This window comes from Leptonotus elevatus, chromosome 19 (assembly GCF_054856555.1).
Source record: "Leptonotus elevatus isolate MCC_2025b chromosome 19, RoL_Lele_1.0, whole genome shotgun sequence".
Taxonomy (NCBI): Eukaryota; Metazoa; Chordata; class Actinopteri; order Syngnathiformes; family Syngnathidae; genus Leptonotus; species Leptonotus elevatus.
In genome coordinates this window covers 11,025,017-11,048,007 of record NC_141257.1, presented here as the reverse complement: position 1 = coordinate 11,048,007, position 22,991 = coordinate 11,025,017, and the positions used below count along the sequence as shown (strand labels likewise).

At 38.0% G+C, this 22,991-nt stretch overlaps 2 protein-coding genes across 5 annotated transcripts; both read right to left on the bottom strand.

The window, feature by feature from the left end:
* Window positions 1-348: 348 nt before the first annotated feature.
* LOC147157933 (putative ATP-dependent RNA helicase ddx6) lies at window positions 349-10,173 on the bottom strand. Its single transcript, XM_086062925.1, has 13 exons — window positions 9,999-10,173; window positions 8,490-9,522; window positions 8,306-8,410; window positions 7,451-7,580; window positions 7,219-7,365; window positions 6,212-6,306; window positions 5,985-6,107; window positions 4,745-4,873; window positions 4,487-4,603; window positions 4,292-4,355; window positions 4,107-4,208; window positions 3,715-3,952; window positions 349-3,260 (listed from the first exon to the last, which is right to left on the bottom strand). The coding sequence occupies exons 2-12, from the start codon at window positions 8,730-8,732 to the stop codon at window positions 3,738-3,740; spliced, it is 1,470 nt and encodes a 489-aa protein (XP_085919051.1). The 5' UTR covers window positions 8,733-9,522; window positions 9,999-10,173; the 3' UTR covers window positions 349-3,260; window positions 3,715-3,737.
* A 574-nt stretch (window positions 10,174-10,747) lies between these two features.
* lipea (lipase, hormone-sensitive a) lies at window positions 10,748-19,142 on the bottom strand. Of its 4 annotated transcripts, none has more exons than XM_086062507.1 (11): window positions 19,006-19,142; window positions 17,245-17,495; window positions 15,362-15,646; window positions 15,155-15,245; window positions 14,923-15,068; window positions 14,623-14,808; window positions 14,214-14,366; window positions 13,200-13,344; window positions 12,771-12,998; window positions 12,124-12,506; window positions 10,748-11,483 (listed from the first exon to the last, which is right to left on the bottom strand). In XM_086062507.1, the coding sequence occupies exons 1-11, from the start codon at window positions 19,019-19,021 to the stop codon at window positions 11,253-11,255; spliced, it is 2,115 nt and encodes a 704-aa protein (XP_085918633.1). In that variant the 5' UTR covers window positions 19,022-19,142; the 3' UTR covers window positions 10,748-11,252. The 4 variants fall into 4 exon arrangements, with proteins under 4 accessions (XP_085918633.1, XP_085918632.1, XP_085918634.1 ...); XM_086062506.1 differs by lacking the exon at window positions 19,006-19,142 and adding an exon at window positions 18,705-18,986; XM_086062508.1 differs by lacking the exon at window positions 19,006-19,142 and adding an exon at window positions 18,705-18,986 and having other exon boundaries at window positions 15,188-15,245.
* Between the last annotated feature and the right edge of the window lie 3,849 nt (window positions 19,143-22,991).

Sequence of the window (22,991 nt, the reverse complement as noted above, 5' to 3'; positions counted from 1 at the left end):
TACGTGCACCATTATTAGCACAAACCCAAGGAACATTTCTCAAATAAAATACAGCATTTGTAAACAAACGGGAGCTAAAGGTTCAGTTGACTAACGCTAGCAAAAGCACGTCAAGGTCAAACGTCTTCAGATGATCGCAAAGCAGTAAACAGCCTCCTTCCTCAACATGATCACCCCAAACAGGGTAATAATGAGGTTTGTGTCGCAATCACAACTAATGTGAATTATTAGTTACACAATTTTAGACACGAGAAACACTTTTACGTATTTTAAGCCAATTGCTCTTTAAAGCTTAACAATACATTGAAACTCATCAGGAAATAAAACCACAAAGTAAACAACGGACTGTAAATTTCAGTTGAGTTTATTGAATTTCACAACTCCTGCATGTAGTTCCAAATTACAACAGTAGAGGGCAGAGTGAGAAACACCATTTGCTGAATTATCCAGTGTTCCTCAAGAGGAAATAATGGGACAAAACATTAATATGTCGGGGAAACTTTAGAGACATTCCAATAGTTTTGCTGTTTCAAATACATTTACGACAAGAAAACAAAGGAACCATAAGGGACACATTTTCAAAACACAAATTTAAATTTTAGTCCTTTAAGCTTGCATTTTTTAAATGGTTTTACTTGATGTTGCTGAGTGACAACTAAGAAGTTTGTCCATGGTCCAACAAACTAAAACATAATGACCCTGAATTTAGGACTATGACAACTAATGGGATTTTTAAAAAGACTTCACGCAAGTCGGTTACCAACAGCATATTTTATCTGCTGGGAAATTCAAAATCGTGTTGCCACACTCCTCCATATCGTGTTGTAATATTCACAACAACCAAATCAAAGCCAATTATGCATCCACATTGCAGGGAATTCAGTAGTACATCTAAAGTTTTACTGAATTGAGATCAAACTGCCTGAAGCTTTTACAGTTTTTTAGTGCTTCAGTCAAAGAAAAAAATCCCCCCCCCCCCACTCACTGAATTTAATCATTTAAATTTACCACCAATTACCTAATTGAGACCCAAACATAATTTCCAAATTGTAATTTGATGCCTGTTTTTTTTTATTTTTTTTTTTTTTTTTTATAGTTACTTACCCTTTACCAAACAGGCTGTGAAAGTCAGCACACATACACAAAAGAAAAGTCTTTTCAGATGACTAAGCAAATATAACAGTCACATTCATAACGGCATTCAATTTGACGTCCATTGTGACCCAGCACAAGCTGCATTCATGATATAGCATTTTTTTAAATTAACACATTTATTAAAGCCAATGTTCCACCTAAGTGGGTGGTGGGTGGGTGGGGTGTCAAATGGAAACGGTTTGAATGAATACATCAAGCAATGCCGATTTTGGGTCACAATGGATGACATGGAATGAAAACAGATAAGGAAAGATGACATTCACCATTAAGAGTTGGAAAGTTGGAGGTAACACACCTGGCAAATGTAAACACCACTCATTCACATTTAAGACGTGTATCACCAACAAAAATATCTGCACATGAAAAAGGAAAAAAGGACAACATACATTTACATGCAGCATCAAACTGTCAGAACTGATTTTTTAACTTTTATTTTAAAGCAAAAATTGTAACCAAGCAAGTGCGAAACACAAATGTTTAGTGAAGTTGGATTGAGGCTGCATGTAAATGCTGCCATTCCACATTCGATCGCTCACTCGCTCACTTTTGGTTTTGCTTCAGTGTAAATCCTGAAAATGTGTTTTAACAAAAACTGAAGAAATAAAAACCTCATCTTCCCAATAACCCAAACCCAAGTACTGTAGTTTTATTTTGGGGGTAATTGTAAACAATTTACAACTTAAGTATCTATCATGAAAATCAACTTAAATGCTTTCCATAAATCTATGACCAGTAATTTCACTTTCTGTTGATAATGAAAAAACATGAGCGTCTGATCTATTGTGTACTGGAAACCCACCCAAACCCAGTGCTTATGTCATATAATGACGCAAACCAGAAAAGAACAAAAATCTTAATTTAAATAAAAAAAAATAAAAAAAAAGTAGAAACTATGTTAGCTTGTTTTTTAAAATCTTGGTTAGGGGAGGACACAAAATAAGCCGCAGCTGCCTCTTTAAAGATGCTACAATTTTGCTTTCCAATCCAAAGCCCCTCCCGCCCCAAACTCAAGGAAATGGTTCTCCTCCTTATCAAAATGGAATTTGCTGCAAAAGAAACAAGAAATTGATGCAGCTGCACAAAGCAAACTGAAACCGGGGCTGGTAAAAGATGGAGCAGAAAAAAAAAAAAGACAAAAAAAAAGCAGCTTTGAACTGCTACAGCAGCAACACAAAAATGGTGTCCAAAAATATGCTCAAGCTCTTGGCGGTCATCCACTAGACAGCAGAGTTGGCATATACATTCACCAGTTTCAATTTGTCTTCGGACCAGCGGAAATACTAATCAATCTATTCCATCCTCAGTGTCCATATTGCAAGCAAAAAGCAGAGAAATTGGAAATTTGAAGTCATGATTTGCACCAATAGCCATAATTATCCTGTAGGTTGCAATTGTGTAATTTATGAGCCGAGTAACAACTTGAAACATTCTGCTTTGAACCAATCTTGATGTTTTGATTTAGGTTTTAAACGTGTTTTTTTTTTCTAACCGTGTAAGATTATCCAGACAAGCGCAACGAGTACAAACTAACAGCATAAAGCCGCTATGAAAGTGAAACTGTTGCAGGCAGACATCCATGAACCATTCTGCATGTATTAATTATTTCTGAACGGAGATAAACAGTCACGCACTACTGAGTAAAGCTGCCGTTTTTATTGCAACGTTCACATTAAACAAAAAGGTTGCTATTAATGATGCATTAGGGAGTTTTGACGTACCTCGCATAAAAGTAGTCGTCTCTTTTTGCTTGCATAATGGGTTTTGAAGTCAATGGGTTATCATGGTAGCACGACACGCTATGTAAGGAACAATATGCGTGGCAGGAAGTAAGGCACTTAAGTGGCAACAGTGTACGCAACGATGGCTGGTGTTTTGACGCGAGAGAGTCCGACCGCCCTTTCAGCTGACAATTTCCAGGGACGACCGGTTCAAAACAGAATTACATTTTGCATGATGCCCTCCAATCATTTTTAGGGCAAAAATGGAGTAATAAGATCAAATGCAGGACACAAGGACCAGTATGGGGTTTGATGCGATTAACGATTATGTTTTCTGCGTCGGCTGTGAAAATGAGATGTTGAAGAGGTGCCTGAAGCCTGTGTGTCCTGCATGGAAGACAAAGTTTTATTACATGACAAAAAAAGACTAAAACTAAGTTAAAGGGGAAGTCAACCGTAAAACATTTCTTGACAATGTTTTAAGTGACCTCACGGGTCTAAAGATGACATTCTGATTAATATTACATTTGTGGAGTGAGTTATGAAGCAAAATCCAGCCATCTCAGGGGGGCGGCCATTTTGCCACTTGCTGCCGACTTATGACATCACAAGCTCACCTGTTTTCTGAAGCAGAGCTGTGATTGGTTGTTCCCTGAGACCCGAGCAACTGTGATGTAATTTTCACTCGACAGCAAGTGGCAAAAAGGCCGCCTTCTGATATTGATAAAAACTGCAGGATTTTGCTGCTCAACTCACATTCCACGAAGTTGGGCTGCATAGAACATATTGTTGTCGAGAATTTTTTGGGGGGTGACTTCCCCTTTAAAACTCAGCTACTTACGTGTTAACATGCTGTCGCCCGCTTTAGGTGCTGTCCTGCTGATGTCCTGATCTTTCTTGGACTTCCTCCACCTCACAGTCGCCGCTGGAGGAGTGGAACTCTGCCACGTAGAGACTCTTGTCGATGCTGCCGGGAATGGGTTTGATGTCGGTTACCAGTTGGTCTTCGATGGTCTTAAGGTTGAAGCGGTCTTCTGATGTGATCAGGTTGATGGCTAAACCAAAATGACCGAACCTCCCTGAGAACACACATTAGCTTTCATTAAGTACACTTAATACAATGAATATGACATTTTCAGTGAATTGGGGGCGTCCCAAACGCACTTTATGGTGATATTGACACTCTGACTGATAATAGAGGATTAGACTTCAACGGGGTAGTGATCAAGATACCTGATCTTCCAATACGATGGAGGTACGTTTCTGCATTCCTCGGAAAATCAAAATTGATGACCACGTTGACGGCCTGAATGTCGATACCCCGAGTGAAGAGATCTTTTGGACGGCAGTAACAGTTACGCAATCGGAATGTACAGACTGGTGTTGAAAAATCCTTGAGGAGAGAATTTAAAACTTACCGGTGCAGACCAGGTTCCTGCACAGTCCATTTCTGAAGTCATGGAACACACGGTTTCTATATTCCTGGAAACAAGTAATACACATCTGTTATCTTGTGTCTTTAAGCCTCTTGCACAATCAAGTGAGACATTACAGACAGTGGGGTAATAATAGGATCAAAAAAAAAAATCAACATTAGACTTAATTGTGCCAACCTGCATCATCTTAGCGTGGATATAGAAGCATGAGTAGCCCAGCTGCGTGATCTTCTTAGCTAAGAGCTCCACCCTCTGCGTGGAGTTGCAGAAGATGATCGACTGGTTGATCTGAAGCTGCACAGGACAGAAAAATCAAACATTTTGCTAATATACAGGGTAGGCCAACAATTGCATAGAAACTGGAAACCATGATCCTTTTTATCACAGTCTGTGAAGCCACAGGATGTTCAAAACGGTCCATTTAGTGTTACTCACCCTGGAGAAGAGTGTGTTGAGGCAGTGCACTTTCTGTCTCTCAGTGACATAGGCGTAATACTGAGTAATGCCCTTCAGAGTCAGCTCCTCCATCAGGTTGATCTCATAAGGTTTCTGCAGGTGCTTGGCCTACAGCAAGCACATAGATGTTGGCGTTGAAAAAAACGTATGGGAAACAATCAATTTAATTACCATAATAAATTGTAGCTTTTTTTGTGTGTGTTTAAGTGTGGTACGGAAGCGTATTGAATTCACTCGAAGAAAAAAAAAAACTTCTGTTTTTCTGACACATTTTTTGAGAGTGCTTTGTTTTGTTTTTTTTAATTCTGTTTTTCATGTTTTAATGAATATTTTTTTCTGGCATAAAAAAAAATTCCGAAAAATGAGGGAGGGGGGAGAGAATATTCAGAAAAACACGAGGAAAAATTACTCCGGAAAACAGGGGGAAAATATTCAGAAAAACGGGGAAAATATTCAAAAACATTATTTTTCTGACAAATTTTTTTGCGGGGGGCTTTGTTTTTTGTGCATTTATATATTATTTTTTGTTTTTGTGAATATTTTTTTTCTGTTTCACAGCATATTTTTTTCTGTCATAAAAAAATATTCTGAAAAACGGGGGGAAATATTCCGAAAAACAGGAGGAATAATTACTCAGAAAAACAGAGCACGAGCTTCTGTTTTTCTGAATATTATTCTGAATAATATTTTGGGGACCTCTAAATTCCAAGTGACTTGTTGCAGACTCGCTAATGGCGGACACATTCCCACGTACCTTAAAGTATATCACTTACTGGCTCAGTTAAGGCAAGTATGCGAATGTCAATCGATCGGCATTTTAGTAAACTAACAGTTGCATGCGGGAAAAGTGTCCGCCATTAGCGAGTCTGCAACAAGTCACTTGGGAGTCCAGAGGTAAAAAACAAAAATAAAAAAACTATTCCGAAAAACAGAAGCTAATGCTCCGTTACTCAGAGTATGTTTGTCTGAGTAATTATCCCTCCTGTTTTTCTGAAATTGACATACAAAAATACAGATTGCTGCATTAGACTGCAGCAGACTGACTAACCAAACTATTAAGCCTGTATCGCAGTGCAGCATAGCCTTTAAAGCACATACAACACCAAACAAGACCAGGCACAGAGAATGAACAGCTTGGTTTGCAGAGTGAAACAATTAGTGCCAACTGGCCCAGAGCCATCAGGCTGTCTTAGCGGCGGCGCAAATGATGAAGACTCACCATGAATTTTTGCACACTGATGGGGAAGGTTGCAGAGTAGAGCAGGATTTGCCTGTTCCTGGCCAGGAAGCTAATAATATCCTCGATGAGCACCACAAAGTCCTGAGACAGCAGTTTGTCAGCCTGAGAGGGGAGAAACAAAACAAACAAGATTTTGAGTAGCACAATGAAATTTGGAGGCAGTTAGAGGAAATGAGCTTGTGTTGTGTTTAATTCAATGTGCTTACTTCATCCATCACCATCATCTGGACTCTATCCACTTTTGCCACTCCTTTCTTTATCAAATCCAGAATCCGACCAGGTGTAGCAATGACTACATGCACTAATTGGGAAAATGAAAGAGAAACGGCTTGAGTACAAAAAAAATAATAACAATGATAAAAAATATATTGTGAATAGTCTTAACACAGATCTGATTGGCTGGATTGGACCGGACGATATTTTGCATTTAATAAATGTCATTATTTGCTGATCGATTGATACATTATTGATTGGATTTGCGAAAGAAGACATTACAGCAAAGTGCAAACAATCTCGTGGACTCTGGGGATTTTCCATGCTGCCAAGTGTATGTGTTGGGCCGGAAGCAAGACTATTTTTAGCTGTGTCATGTGAGCAGAAAGCCTTGAGGGAAAGTCTGAAAAACATTTTATTCATATAAAAAAATACAAGTATATATATATATATAAAAAATTATCTTTTTCATTAAAAACACAAATCATATCAAAATACCTTTTATCACTAGGTGGAGGTTCCTGCTACACACATTCAGCCATTTCCAGATGCAAGCAGCAGTTAAGCATTCTATTTGACTAACATTAGGTGCTGAATCTGATGCACAAAATTCTTGCTGAACGAGGATACGAGCTATACTGCGGTCACACCAAACATCAGCTGAGCTATTATCGCTACGCGATTACATTTATGTCAGTGCAGTTTGTGTAGATGGGGTCGAATCTGTGCCGGAGCCAAACGACTTTGAGAATATGCTTAGTATGTCACACAGACGGCATACAGGCACGGCATCCTGTGCAGGTAGCATAGTGAGAGAGAAAAAAGTAGGACTAAATAGTCATTGTGGTCTGTACCAGGACTTGTACAACCAATCACATTCAAACTAGGAACCAATCAAATTCTAACTAGGATGGATGCAGATGGTTCAAATTCCCTGCGATAGCGTGGTATTTGTCATCCAAGCAGGCAAACAAATGGGGACAAGCAAATGATAACTCACCAGTCTCATCAAGGCGCATGATGTCATCTCGTAGGTTGGTTCCCCCGGTGGTGGCCATGACTTTGACTCCTCCCAGGTGTTTGCTGATCTGAATGCAGATCTGGCTCACCTGCAGTGCCAACTCTCGAGTTGGCACTACTACCATTGCTAAGTGGTAAAAATGAAAGTATATATATTGAACAATTTTGTAAAAATAAAAACAAGGGAGGCAGGGGAACTATTTTAATCTCACCTTGTATATAGTCCTTTTTAAGGTCTATCTTTTCCAGCAATGGGATGAGATAGGCTCCACTTTTTCCTGTTCCATTCTTTGCCCGAGCCAAAATATCCCTTCCAGACAGGGCAATGGGAATACTCTCCTCCTACAAGGAATTAAACTTTTAAAAGGTGTCAACCCTAAAATTATCTTTACAATAATGTTGCATGTGTCCCTACTAGTCTCAACAATGCGTTTTGAGTAATACTGTGTTGAATATGAGTTAAGCACTAAAATCTACCCTTTTTTATCCATGTCAGGGGGCAGCCATTTTGCCACGGCTGAAAATTACATCACAGTTGCTCAGGGCTCAGAGCAACCAATCGCAGCTTAGCTTCAGAAAACAGGTGAGCCGTGATTGGTCGTTACTTCAGCCCTGAACAACTGTGAATTTAAGTCGACTCGACAGCAAGTAGCAAAATGGCCACCCCCAAGATGGATACAAACAGGTGGATTTTGCTGCTTAACTCATAGTCCACAAACGCAAGATTGTTTAGAATATAGTGTCAAGAGTAGTGTGGCTTAATAGAACATATTGTAAATAAAATATTTGGGGTTGACTTCCCTTTTAAGTCATCCTAAGAAGTGATATTATGAATTCACGATTTCTCACTGACCAAGCCATGAATTGTGATATAATTTAAGGCAATTGCAATATGAACAAGCCAGTTGTATGCATCATGTAATACCGGCTCATGTAGTTGAATCTACTGAAAATAGTTGATTAATTTGAATGAAATATCAAGCCCTCGCTGAAAGATGATTCTAAAATAACTACTTAAGTCAACCCATTACAAACGAGTCTATCCCAATAAAAGTGTATAACCATACCTGCACAGGAGATGGCTTCTCCCAACCCATCTCAAAAATGCCCATCAGAAGTTCTCTTTTGAGACAGTAATCCTCAAATTCATTCCCCTTCGTAGCTGTCACGTCCTAGGAAATACAAAACGGAATGTTGAAGAGAACACGCTTTTTAAGTTTACATACAGGAGATGGAAGACATTTCACTCACAGAGGTTTTAACCCTGGTGTCTTTAGGAGGAAGCTTGAGGCTCTTTTTCCAGTCGTCTCCAAACTTAATGCCCCCTCCTTCTTGAGAGGCAGCACCTGCTTTCTGGGAGGCACCCAACACTTTTCCTTGAGTTGAGGGTCCTGGTTGGACTGAAGCTGGTTTAGTCTGTCCTCTGAGTTGCCCATTCTGCTTGTTCAGTCCCATGGCAAGTGGGCCAACATTTTCTGTTCTGGCTGTAGCCATTTTTTTTTCGTTGCTTGTAATTCAGGTGTTCCGTCAAGCTTATATTTTTGCCTCTTAGGTTTTTCTTACTAAAATTAACTTCAAAATGTAAAAAAGAAAAAAAAAGAAAAAGGAAAACGATTAATAAATCATTAACAAACAATATTTTCTTTAAAGTCCACGCCTTAATAAGTAATCAACCAATGATATTTACATATACACACGTACGTGCAGTTTTGTCCCCTTTAACAAGAGTGACCGACGTACAAGAAATGCAACAAAAAAAAACACCAACAACAAAAAAACTATTTTTTTGTACACAACTCTTCAAAATGAAGAGATATTTGCATTAATTTACTTGCTCACAATATAGAAAAATTATATGTGAACAAGTATTAAATGTGTCTCAAGTCCTAAAATAGAACTAAGGCAATCTTTGTACTTGGGGGGGATAATTTCTTCAATATAATCTTTGTTTTTACACTGGACAATGTTTTCTGCCTCCTTTTCAGTCCACAGAGTTTACTTGATGTCCTTGGAGAAAACAAGATGTCCAAGTCTGTACAAGTCTATCCCCAAAATCATATGAGATTATTTCCACCGGTTAGTTGTCACATGAATATGAGGGGATCTAGTCCAAAGCAAAAAAGCTTTCAACCCCTTCTAATCCACAGTGCGTGTTTGTGTACTGGCCCCAGCTGGCTTCTGCGTGGACACCACACGTCTGAAGGTCCAAGTGCCACTGGTGGGAGTGTGACCGTGATCAAGGGGCTTCCCAATCAAAGTCAGCCAACCAACTCAAATGCGTCACCTGAAAGATGTCCAAACAGAAGGTTTCGGAATATGCAAAGGACATTAATTTGCCCGGAAATAATATTTAGCTTCCAACGTAGTTTAGGTGAAGAAATGTTTTAAGCATCGTTAAAGTTAAGTTTGTGTTAATTAAACTAAATTTCGTTACAAGCAGGAACGATGGTGTTAACGTAGTTAATGCGACTATTGCTTAGGACAGGTTAAACTTCAAGCTAACCAGTGCGTATGTTCTTTAAACTAATGAATTTGAGATTTTAAACGCAGATTTTATGGAGTGCGTGTAAAATGAAATATCGCCATTTTACGTTGTTTGTTTTGTGGTAGATATTGCGTTGCCAATTTGCTTTAGCAAACGCAATAATATATCTCGGTAGTCACCTAATTTCGCACAGCGCTAAAGTTAGCTCTGAGCTAACCAGCTAGCAACAACTGCTATTTTTGAAGGAAATGGCTTATAAACAACACAACACTTACCTGGTTCGCTGTTATTTTAAAATAGACACTGGATTTCGCGTTGTTCCCAATCAACTATTTAATCAACATTTTCAATAACTGAATTGTACTTCAAATAAATCGCGTCTATTGTTTTTTCCTTTAAATCAACATGGTCGCCTTCTTCTTCGTCTTCTCTTCCTCGTCGTCTTGCTCTTGCTTCTGTTTATCGTATCGGACGGCGGATTACGACGCTCCTGACACCTGCTGTCAAAGCAGAATACTGCAACATGTAGAGTGTTGGGGAAAATAAAAGTTTAGCAAATTTTAAATGCAAACTGTACAGTGTACACAAAAATAAACGCGCACGGTTAATCTATTTTTCACTGTTCTGTTAGAATACTGCCATTCAGTCTTGTTTAGTTTTTTTAAATCATTGAAGCAACCGATGCAACCTAGTGGCAATCAGAGAAAAAGTTTGGAAAAACTACTACAAATGAATGTAAAATATTGTGTCTCATGTTAAGGTATCAATCATTTCGGTCTCTTGAATTTGAAACACATCAGTGTGATTTGTGTGAAATTGCCACAGGGGCCACAATTTGATATCCTCTGCTTAGCTGTTTACAAAAAAAATACAAAATACAGGATGTCCAAAAAATGACCGCACACTTCCTTTTTTTCTAAACAAGGTTGAAAACCTTCATTATACACTGAAAGAGCTGCAGAGAAGTCCTTTGTAAATGTAAAGACTCGCATGAGTACACATAAGACCCAATTATGTTGCATTATTGATTTAATAAGGCTTTAAATATTACACTGTAATAAATATTAAGAAATATTTACAGCACAACTTCACTGCTGAGCAACACATTGTGATTTCCACAATATTGTTGACATATTACAAAATGAAATAATGAATCTGTAAACTGTTTTGTGTGTGGGTAAACCATTAATACAAGAATATTTGGAATGTTCCTATTACAGTACTGTACATACAGAAATTAAAAAGGCACTAACACTCCATCAACTGCAACTTTTGTGCAACACCAAACCCCACCTGTATTTCTCATACATAAACATTGGGAAAACACAACACATTTTGTTGTCATTGTTTATGTTAAAACCAACAAGAAAAAATATATATTTAAATGAAATTATCAGTGACTCTGACAGAAGAAACTTTTGGGCATGAATTTGAATTTCGCTGTCCCAAAGAATTGTATTCTTTTCATTTCTCCCGTCTGAAAAGACATTTTCAAAATAATAAAATCCCATTGACGAATCACCGTGCGATTAATCTCTTCTAGCTTCGAGACAGTTCTGTGTGTTTCCTTGCAGAAAAATCTCCCTTATTTTGTCCAAGCAGATTTCTGCAGCAGCCTCTGTCTCCTTGGAGAGCTGCGACAGGCTGAGGAAGCCGTGCGGAAGGTCCTCCACCACTGTCAGGCTTACAGGCTGGCCCATGTCCCGCAGCTTCTTGGCGAACATCACAGAGTCGTCCAGTAAAGCATCCAGAGCAGAGGCCTGTGTGGGAATATGCACAGGTCAGGAAACAAAATGAAGCTAACTTTCTGAGTTAACAAAGCCTCAATTAAAAAATACTGTTTTATAGGAGGTTTCGCTTTGCCCTTTCCACCTGATGTAGCCTTTTTGTGCCAAATTTGATATTTTTATTTTAAATCTACTTAAGTTGTTAACAGTGATATAACGTGCTCCGACACTGACTGCTGGTATGGAGGACCAAAAAACGCCAAAAATAATAAATAAAAACATGTATAAAAATATAATTAAAAAAATTATATAAATGAAAATAAAAACAACCAAGACACATCCCCTCATTTGAATGACATTTCATGCCTCATTTCATGTTGGACAGCATCTGCAGCATGAAATAAATATGAGGGCCAAGTGTTTTTATTGATTGATTGATCTATATTTTTTTATTTATATTTTATTTTTACGTTTAATGATTTAATTGTGATCATTTTTTGTATTCCATTTATATTATTTTTTTAATTGAAACTTTTTTATTATATTTGTTTATCCGTTTCAATTTTCACTTTGATTTATTTATTTAATACATTTTATTTTGGCATTTTTGGTCCTCCATATATGCCAGTAATGCTGTTCTGTTCACAGGGAGCGAGCAAGTTTTGTATCTCACCACAAAGTGAACAGGCGGCAGGCCTCGTAGAAGGCTGTCAGGCGCAAGCAGCGGTGACACAAAAGGGTTCCTGATGATTGGGCAAGAGGTCGGCTGAACCACTGCAAGGCATTCGGAGCGCAGGGGTTCAAAGCCATCTGGGTAATCCACGTAACATTGGGAGTGTGGCGGTGAGGCATTCCTGTGCGCGTCCATGCCTGTGGCTTCTCCGGGTCTCGATGTTCTTGAGTGGGCTCTGCTTGTGGGCCACATAGGTTGCAGAAAGGATTGGATCCAGCTGGTGGCTCCCTGAGTGAGATCACTAAGCACTGCGGTTGTGTCTCTGCCCAGAGCTCTTAGACTGCTGCCTCCCACAGCGGGCTGTACAGTCTGTGAGTCCAAACCTGGGAGTACACAAGTGGTAGGATGTGAAGAAAAAAAAACAAGCAACAAATAATTAATCATGTATTTCACAAAAGTGAAACAAAACATTATAAAATTACCCTCAGCCTACCATGGGACACGATGGGTACAGTTGTATAACTAATGTCGTCCTCATGTCCACATTACCCAGTTTGCACACAAATACACTGTCTATTTTGCTTATTAAGTCCTCTCGGGTTAAATGATGTGTGAAAGAACATGCGTCTAATGCCGCACGGACCTACCCGCATAAGCATTGAGGCACTTTGCAAGAACACCTAAAGGTAACAGCGGGTCAATGAGCGTGAGCAAACGGGAGGGCGAGGCGTCCGTGGTGAGCAAGGTGGCGGGGTAGGCCGCCATGATGCCGTCAGGGACTCGGATGCCGCACGTCATGGCCTTCATGGACACGGTAATGCAGAGGTTACCCCCAGCGCTGTCCCCTGCCAGACAGACACGCTCTGCTGTCGAACCTGGGACACAAACACAGAGGGTTATATAATTAAAGGACATTTGAATTACATTTAATACATTACTTTTGAGCTCTTAAGGGACATTCAGTTTTTACTCTACAACAGTCATATTCATTCTATGGATGAACTTGAACAAAGCAAGGTCTTCTTAGATCCAACTATAGAAAACTAGCAATGAATTAAAGAATATTTCTCACTAACCAAGCAGATGGCAGTTTTTCAAAGCCCAGCAGTAAGCGTAGAAACATTCCTCAAGAGCTCGAGGAAAAGGTGCTTCAGGTGATAGAGAGTAGTCAACAGAAAGAACAGGAACGTTCAAGCGCCTCGACCAGCTCCGCAGATAATTCTGATATAAAAGAAGATATGAAATGTTCTTAGACCTATGGAGCACTTCGGAATCATGCACACTAAAAACAGTTGGGTCAAAAGTAACCCAATTATGGATAAAAAAATGGACCGATCCACTTTATGGGTCAATTTGACCTAATTTTCTCAGTTGTTTTATACAAAATGACCAAATTTTTTACGCCAAGTTGAGTGAAATTAACCCAAGTAGAGGATCTAACCCAACTTTATATAAAAATAATCTTCTTTTTTGTGTGTGCAAAACCCAGAAAGTTGGTTCAAATTGACTCAAGAGATTTGACTCAACTTTATGGGTTATTTTATACAAAATGACCCAGGTACAGGATCTGACCCAAATTTATGGGTTGTTTTATACAAAATTACTCAAAAATTTTTTTTACCCAAAGTTGGGTAAAATTAACCAGAGTAGAGGACAATATTCTGTGTTGTTTTATACAAAATTAACTTCTTCTATTTTTTATACAAATAAACCCAGAAAGTTGGGTCACAATGACCCAAGTAGAGGAACTAACCCAACTTTCTTATGGGTTGTTATATATACAAAATGATTGATCAACCCAGAAAGTTGGGTCAAATTGACCCAAGTAGAGGATCTGACCCATCTTTCTGGGTTGTTTTATATAAAATGACCTCATTTTTTATCCAAAGGTGGGTCAAATTGACCCAAGTAGACAATCTGACCACATTTTCTGGCTTGTTTTATACAAAATGACCCAAGTTTTGACTCAAAGTTGGGTCAAATTGACCCAAGTAGTGGATCTGCCAATATTTGACCCATAATTGGGTTATTTTTGACCCAACTGTTTTTCGAGTATGGCAGGGAATAAAAATCAACCATGACCGACGTACCTCATGTGATCTGGACGTCTGGGCCACAAAGCCTCCTCCATGGAAGTGAATGAGCAACCACGGGGATAGAGGTTGCTTCTGCACCCACGGGAGATTGGAAGCAGAGACAGAGGGCGGATCGCCGCGAGAAAAAGACAAGAGTTCCTCACTGTCCTGCAAAATAATAAAATTGAGCAAAATTGAGCTCTGGTATGGGAAGCACAATATGGATTGGGGGGGGGGACTCAGCAAACAGGCATACATTCAGTACAGACGGCCCGTGCATTTTTTCGAGGCTTCGCAAGTTCGCATCATAAAAGCACTCACGAAAGGTGGGCATCTGTCAATGACCGGCCGACGTAACGACGGTATAGTTGTAGGAAAACATTACGTCATGACAACGCTTATTTCCATCCATGCCATTATTCACCTGTCCTTGTCGAATCTCATGGGAGATCAGACGCAAGTGGACTGGCCCGGGACCCCAGTGGGCCAGCGGAGGTGGCACGGTAGCAGACAGATTTGGGTCCGAAGACAAGGGGAGGCGGAACGGAACAGGAGGTATCGTTAGTGTGAGGTTCAACTGGACGGGGTAGGAAGCTATTCTACTGAAGCCCTGAGGAGAGAACAACATGAAAACAGGAAATACATTTAAACTCTCACTTGAACTTCAGGTAAGAAACAAGAACAATACTAGGAACAATAATGATGAACATTTGACCCTGCCTACTGTTAAAAGCTCAGACTCTGTGATGTTCCAGAAGGACTTCCAAAATTGCATGTCCAGGTTCTGAGTAATGCGTTCGAATTCTGCACCGCGCAACTCTGGATCAATGACGTATTTTCCTGAAGTGAGGAGAGACAGCGCTGCTAAACCTGGCAAGACAAAGAAAGAATGAAATGAAAACATCTCAAATGGACCATCATACATAAATGTACCACAGGTCAGGATAAAGACTCACCCAACCCAGACTGCTGTTTACCATAAGTCTCACCGTATGAGATCATGCTTATGACAATAGTCTGGAGGAACGGACGAAGACTTGGTGAGAACTGTCCAAGGAAACAACGGAAGAGTTTTGCTTCAAATGCGGAAAACTTGTGACCTAAACCTTCTTAAAATTCATTCCGTAATTATTTGCAACATCTTCACAGAATTAGTTTCAGACCTGAAAGCCGAGACAGCGGCCATAGAAACAGGCTTTATGCAAGGAGCTGTACTCCTGCACAAATCTGCGACTCAGGTCCAGGTCCTGCAGGGAGTACAGTTGGCCAAAATCGTTGTCGTTGATCAGCCGCTTGGCGAGGTAGAGCAGCGCCCGCAGTTGGCAAAGGGCGCTGCAGTAGGCCTCCATTTCGGAGGCATTGTGGTCCGTTCTGAAGAAGGCGCTCGTGTGATTTGAGGCAATGTAGCGAGCCTTGTGTAAGAGGTGCAAAAGACATGACTGCAACACCTGAAAGTTGCACACACACAAAGAAGGAATATGATCAGAAGCGTTGTGGTTTTAGCGGGTGAAAAGCAACTGAGACTTTTGTCAATGTTGTTTTATTTTGTTAAAAGGGAATTCAACCCCCCCAAAAAATATATTATATATATATATATTTTTTATGTTATATGCAGCCCCACTAGTCTAAATACAGTAATCTGGTTAATAGGGGTGTTAGAAAAAATCGATTCGGCAATATATCGCAATATTGCAGCACGCAATTCTCGAATCGATTCAATATGCGGCCGAATCGATTTTTAAACATCAATTTTTTTAATGGAAATATTCAACTAAACGTCTTACTTAGGGTTAGGATTCACACATTAAGCATGGAAGAATGTTATATTAATGGAACATTAAGCCTTAATATTGATTTCATTGCTGTTCAAACATGAAACAGACTGCAACCTGTTTGTTGAATGCAGTGGCTCAGTTATAAGCCATAATTTTCAGATAAATAAATACATTTTCATACAAATCTTACAGTGTACATGTCCAACTTTACTGATTAGTATTTTCTAAATTTGAGTAAAAAAAAAAAAAAATCTCAATAATCAATTTATAGATTCGTATTGGGATTAATCGGTATCGAATCAAATCGTGACCTATGAATCGTGATACGAATCGAATCGCCAGGTACTAGGCAATTCACACCCCTACTGGTTAATATTGTATTAGTGGAATATGAGTTAGGCAGCAAAATCCAGCAGTTTTTATCAATATTAGAAGGCAGTCATTTTGTCATTTGTTGTTGAGTGAAAATGACATCACAGTTGCACACGTCTCTGATAACAACCAATCACATTTCAGCTTCAAAAAACAGGTGAGCTGTGATTGGTTGTTGCCTCAGCCCTGCACAACTGTGATGTCGTCTTCAGTCCACAGCAAGTGGCAAAATGGCCGCCCCCTGAGATGGATAAAAATGGCTGGATTTTGCTTCATAACTCTTATTCCACAAATGCAATATTAATCAGAATGTCATGTTTAGACTAGTGAGATCACATATATGTAACATATTATTGACAAGAAATGTTTAAGGTTGACTTCCTCTTTAATGTTGTTAAATTAAACATTAGAAACTATATGAAAAGACTGTTTGAAGGGCATTAGCTAGCTCATCTGTAAGGGCAAAATTAAAAAAAAAAACACATCTAGCAGAGAGACCCGGAGGCTCAAAGGCGCACAACGATTATTTTACAATATCTTGTAATAAGTCTAAACACGGCATTCTTATTAATATTGCATTTGCGGAATACGAGTTTAGCAGCAAAATCCACCCATTTGTATCCATCTCAGGGGGCGGCCATTTTGCCACTTGCTGTCGACTGAAAGTTGTTCAGGCTCAGGTAACGACCCGTTTTCGGAGTTTGGTCATGTGACATTCGCAAGCCGAGTCGTGATTGGTCGTCACCTGAGCTAAAACTGATGTTATTTTCAGTCGACAGAAAGTTGTATCAGTGATGACTGGGTTTTTTGTTAACAATTTTGTTTAGAAAACAATATGTTGTCCACATATGATATACAGTGCAGTAAATGAAAGGAAAAAAAGACACTCATTTCCATACCTTGATCAGGGTGCGATACCCATTTCCAGGTGTTTGTGCGTCAAAGTCATAATGGTGGTAGACGGCAGTGAAGCTGGCGGCCAAAGGCTCAATAGCTCGAGCATGTTCCTGAATCTTTCTCATGCACGTCACAAAGCGCTGGCTCGCAGGGCCAAAGGCAAGATCGGCAGAAGGGTCACAAAAAGCAGCAATATTTTCTTCACACACGGCTTCCAAGGCTGAAAACACAACCTTGAAATCCATGTCGGAGGCTGGGGATCAAAGAGAGACAAGAGGACCTAATGAAACTTTAACCTCGTTTTTATGTCTTTCGAGCTTCAAGTTACGCCATGTGATTATTGTGTTCATCTTAAAGAAGAGGGACTGTAAACCTTTGGGTAAACACGCAAGACTTTAATGATCTTTTTTTCTGCAACAAATGTTGCTTCTCGGCTTGTTATCTTGCAAAGCTGAAGGATGGCACTTTGGACCCAAGACGGGCTCGAGGGACACTTATTTGACATTTTTAGTGTCTGACAATCCTAACAAACAAACATTTGAAATGTTTAGTCAAAAAATAAATGTGACCCTTTACATTTGAATGGAATTTTGGAAACTTTGCAACTTAGCAAAGTATTTGATGCATAAAAAAAAAACAATGGATGGCAATTGCATCAAACAGTTAGATATTGCAGTATAAAATACTGTAACAATTGTATTTGATTGAACAAATGTTGTTTTATTGCCTTGCTCATAATAGTGACTGATGTTAGGCGGAACAAAAAATGATAAGCTTTTTGACAAATAAATAAAATAAATGACATTAATTTATTCTTTTTTTTATTCTTTGTTTTGTCATGTTTGCAACTTAATTTCAATAAATACATTGTTGAAAAATAAATTAAGTATGAGGCATAGCTGGAATAGCATAATGCTTATGGTAAGTATGTAGTAGTATATCAAGAACATGGATGAAACAAAGTATTGTAATATATAACAAAATATATAATATTGAAACTAAACCAAATATTATATAAAGTACACGTTTTTGAAGGTACTCGTGAGTTTACAAGCGACAGCACTGGGAGAGGTTTGATGGGTTCATTGATAATTTTCTAGAGTAAATCAATTTATTGATAATATATTGTAAACACTGAAAGGAGAAACAAACAAAACACGAGGATAACAACTTTGCTATGAACCTATGAACAAATCTTCCAAACACATTTTACTAATTAAATAAATAAAATATTGTCACCAATGTTAGCAATTCTTTCTGTCAAATTAGAACCAATATGAAACCGACCCCTGTAAATAAAAAGAAAACACATAACAACCCGAATTTGATTTTTGCTGGTCTAATTCTTGTGCTACCTGTTGGATCTTTCCAGCAAAACGTCCTTTGACCTCAAACAGTTAATATTATTCACTGTCATTGTCTCCTGTCCCCGTCACAGCCTGATAACACTTTCCGCTCTCACCTGTTTGCGTGTCAACCACATGAGCTTGAAGCATTACAGGCAGCTTTTCTGTCGATTACTTTCGCTCGAAAACGCACTCACAAGTTCTCGAACGTGTTAAACAATGTTTTCACGACCCGATGAGCAAACGCGTTGCTTGGAGCGAAAACTTTGCCGGCCGGCCGGATCAACAAGTTGCTTCATAACGAAAGCATGTAAAACAGCGTGGAAAAGGAACCCCATGACGTCTGTCTAAAGGCGATTCATTTTCTAGCCAGCTATGGAGGTAAAATTGAGCTGATATTTGGTTTGACAGACTTACCGACGGCGACAGGCATCCTCGTTTCTTCCTCAATGGGGCGTCGTGACTCGTGAGCGACAACCCACCCGGGGAATGCTGGGTAACGTCATGTGAGCGGCCTGTTAGCTAGCATAACAAATCGCAAACCAACTGTCGCCAAGCAATTATTAGGATCGCCATCAAAATATCACCGTTTGACGATGTATTGTGTACATTACTGCTAGTTGTAGAACTACTACTACTGCAAATTATTAGCATCAAATAATGTTAATTACGTAGACAGGATATTATACAATATTATTATTTAAAATAATAATACCAATCATTATTATTAATAATATACATTATATGCATGTGAATTGTATTTAATTTAATAATAATAACAATAAATAACAAATGCTATTTTATTATCATTATTATATATAATATTGAGTATTATACAATACTGTATATTGCATTTTAAATATAATTATTATACTTTGTAATAATAATAATTCGTATACAGTAATATTAAATATAATACCCAATACAACATATTATATACTGGCGACTTCCTAAAATAATCGCCTAAGTAATTTTTTTCAGGAAACACAAAAAAATCATACATTTGTATCACGAGAAGATAATTTAGGCAAAAAAAAAGAAAAGCAAAATAGTCAGTGCTTCCCGTGGAGCATATGAATGCGTTATCCTTTGTATACAGTATGCACTTTCATGCCTGCTCATTCAAATAAGATCCAACACAAAAGCTGTACTATCTACTCAATTCTGCCTTCAGAAATATGATTATGCTCACTTTTAAATAGCACTGTATGAGAGATATTCATTTAACACTGTGGGTGTAGCGACCTCTCATCATATGTAGCATACCATCATATGAATTGCTCTTTTAATTATTTAGACTAAAGAAACATTTTCAATAACTAGTGCAAAGTAAAGAAAAGAGGAAAAGATGAACATGTTTATTGCAAAAGGTCATGACATCCTTTATGGAATACAAAACGTTTATTTTTATTTTTATTATCATACAACCCAGTGGATGATTTATAAATAAAATAGCAGAGGCATTCCAATGATATATTTTAACTTCACCCAAATGGCTGACGATACAATATGAATAAAAGGATTAAGTCTGAAGATTAAATTTGATGGCGTGCATTTCAAAGGTCACCTTAGTCAGCTTATGTTGCTTCAACATGACAATTACTGAAACTGTCAACTTGTAAACACTGGCCTCCATTTCGACTGGTCCCCATGCAGGTGGCAGCCCGTCCAGCAAACGCTACTCTGGAATTTGACACTGTAAACTAAATAAGGGACACCTTTCCTCATCTGATACCTGAAGGTGTGGAGGAAATTCCTTTTCATTTATATGACCAAGTTCAACTGCTACTGAACTCATCATGTTTAAAGATTAACAATAATTACAGTTATAATGTTTGGTCTGGAAGGGCTAAATGATTCTGCGCAGTTTGAAAGAAAAGGTAATAATGGAGGTTTCTTGGGCATGCGGTAAATCAATTACAGATACAGGAAATAAGACTTCAGGACTTTGAGGAAGTCCTGCTATATTCCTTGGATTGCAGTATTTGACCGTGGCTACGGTTTTGTCGGCCCAGTGACTGCGTTTTTTTTCACGTAAATCTTGTCTCACGATAAGTAGTGTAAATTTAATACTTGATTTGAGTATTTTCCTTTGGAAGAAAAGCTAGTTTTAGTCTGTTACATTGACCAATGTTCCGCTTGCTACTTTTACAGAAACTTTCAAAGTGACTCATTTACGTGAATAAATGGCAGAAATCGATATTTCCCTCAGACACACGCTCATATGTAAAGTGTCTGCCTAAAAATCGTATCATTTCAGGTTACAATAACTCCTCTCACAACTTATAAATGGCTGTCTAGGTCTTGCTTTTGAGTGAAATGCCCTTTTAGGAATCAATAAAGTAATCAGAATCTGGATTTGAGATTTTTGTCTATTTTACGTTTGTTAGCGGTTACCAGTTATTCAGTACTTGAGTAGTTTCCTTACTCTTCTTCAAGTAATTATTTGTCCGACTACTCTTTAATTTGACCCGAATCATATTACTGTATTTTTAAGTACGCTTACTTGAGTACAATTTTTGACGATTATTATTATTATTCAGTATTATTAAGATATCATATTAGTACATTTTTGTCTTTGAAATTAAGAAAATCTTTTATCTGGATGAGGCAATCTCTGAGTATGTTTTTGCATAATAAAGTTTCTAGATGAGTCTCAAAACTGCTCTAAATTTCCCATGCGTTGACTTTTAACTCATTCCCTGCCATTGACGCCTATATACGTCAAAAATTCATTTGAACTATTTCTATTAGTTTAACATTTTTTTCCCACTTTTGTTAACAAGAGTATGAAAACCTAGAATTTTTATATGCATATTTATAAAATATAACATTTGTGATTAATTATGAGTTAACTAGTGAAGTCATGCGATTAATTACAATTAAAAATTGTATCACCTGACGCACCTAATATTTAATCATCTTTTTATATTTTTTATTTTAAGAAAAAAAAATCTTTTAAGATAATCTTTTCTTTTAAAAAAATATTAAAAAAAGAAAATATAAAAAATTAGGGGCGTCAGGCGATCGCACTACTTCACTAGTTAACTCGCATTTTATATCTGTTCTAAATATACAATAAAAAAATCTAGGTTTCCATACTCTTGTTAACAAAAGTGGAAACAAATGTTAAACTAATAAAAAATACTTCAAATGAATTTTTGACGTATATAGGCGTCAATGGCAGTGAATGAGTTAATGCCAAAACTCAACTTGATCTGTTCTGACCAATATGTTACAAGCTGAGGCTTTACCTCCAAGGTTAAAACAACCGCCTGATTACCTCTGACCCCAGACGCACATTTTTCTCTGCCCGTCTTAGGACAGGTTAGCAATCAATACATCGAGTTTACTAATAAACTGTCAACAGAGGTGCCGTGCTAACAGCTTCCTTTGAAGTGTTTTTGCAAGCCAGTATAATGAAAGAGAACACCTGCATGTGCCGTTCTCTGCATAGATGGATGTCTTGCACTTCACTTTAACATAGGTTTGACTGTCTGAATGGACGTCACAGGGCAAAACTTATGTTTTGGTTGAGCAGGAAGAGGTACTTTGTAAATAGTGGTAACATTTATATGACAGGATTTCACCATACTGTATGTACTTATCACTTGCTAAATCACTGCACGTGCATGTCACCAGGAAACAAATTCAAATATTGAAAAGCACCATCCTTTGTGGGGGTTTTCTGTGTTTGATTTGTCTTTTGGAGCATTGCAGTAAAATATTGAATTTTTGGAACAATGTGAGTGCATCATATCTAATACGCTTTAAAATGTACGAGCCTTCAATCATATTGCACCCCAAAGATAATATTTTTTTTTATTGGAGATGAACACAGGCGATTAAAATTTCTAATCGCAATTAATCGCATGGCTTCAATAGTTAACTCACGATTAATCACACATTTTATATGTTCTAAATGTACAATCAAATGTTTTTTTTCTGTTTTCATACTCTTGTTAACATAAAAGTTGGAAAAATGTTAAACGAATAGCAATATGGCTGCATCTTTTAGTCATTGATACAGTAATTTCAAAATAATTCATAAAATTGAGGTAAAAAAAAAAAAGGACTGTACTGTAAAAAACGAGTGTGATATTGATTTGTGTTGAGGCCATATATCTGCCACTAGATGGCATAATTACATTTGTAAGACAGCTCAGTGCATTTTTCTTTTCATATTAAGAGCTAGCTAATCTTTAGCATGAACTAACTTTTGTTTAGACATAGACGTGTTTGCTGCGTTGCGACTGGAATTCCCCCAGTACAGGCTTTCCAAATAAAGGGGCGGTTCTCGGGCATTGTCCAGGAAGAAATTCCTTGCAAAATATCGTTAAAAGGAAATGCTACATTTATTAACAAGTTCATACATATTGTAAAATGACAACAAGAAACTCACT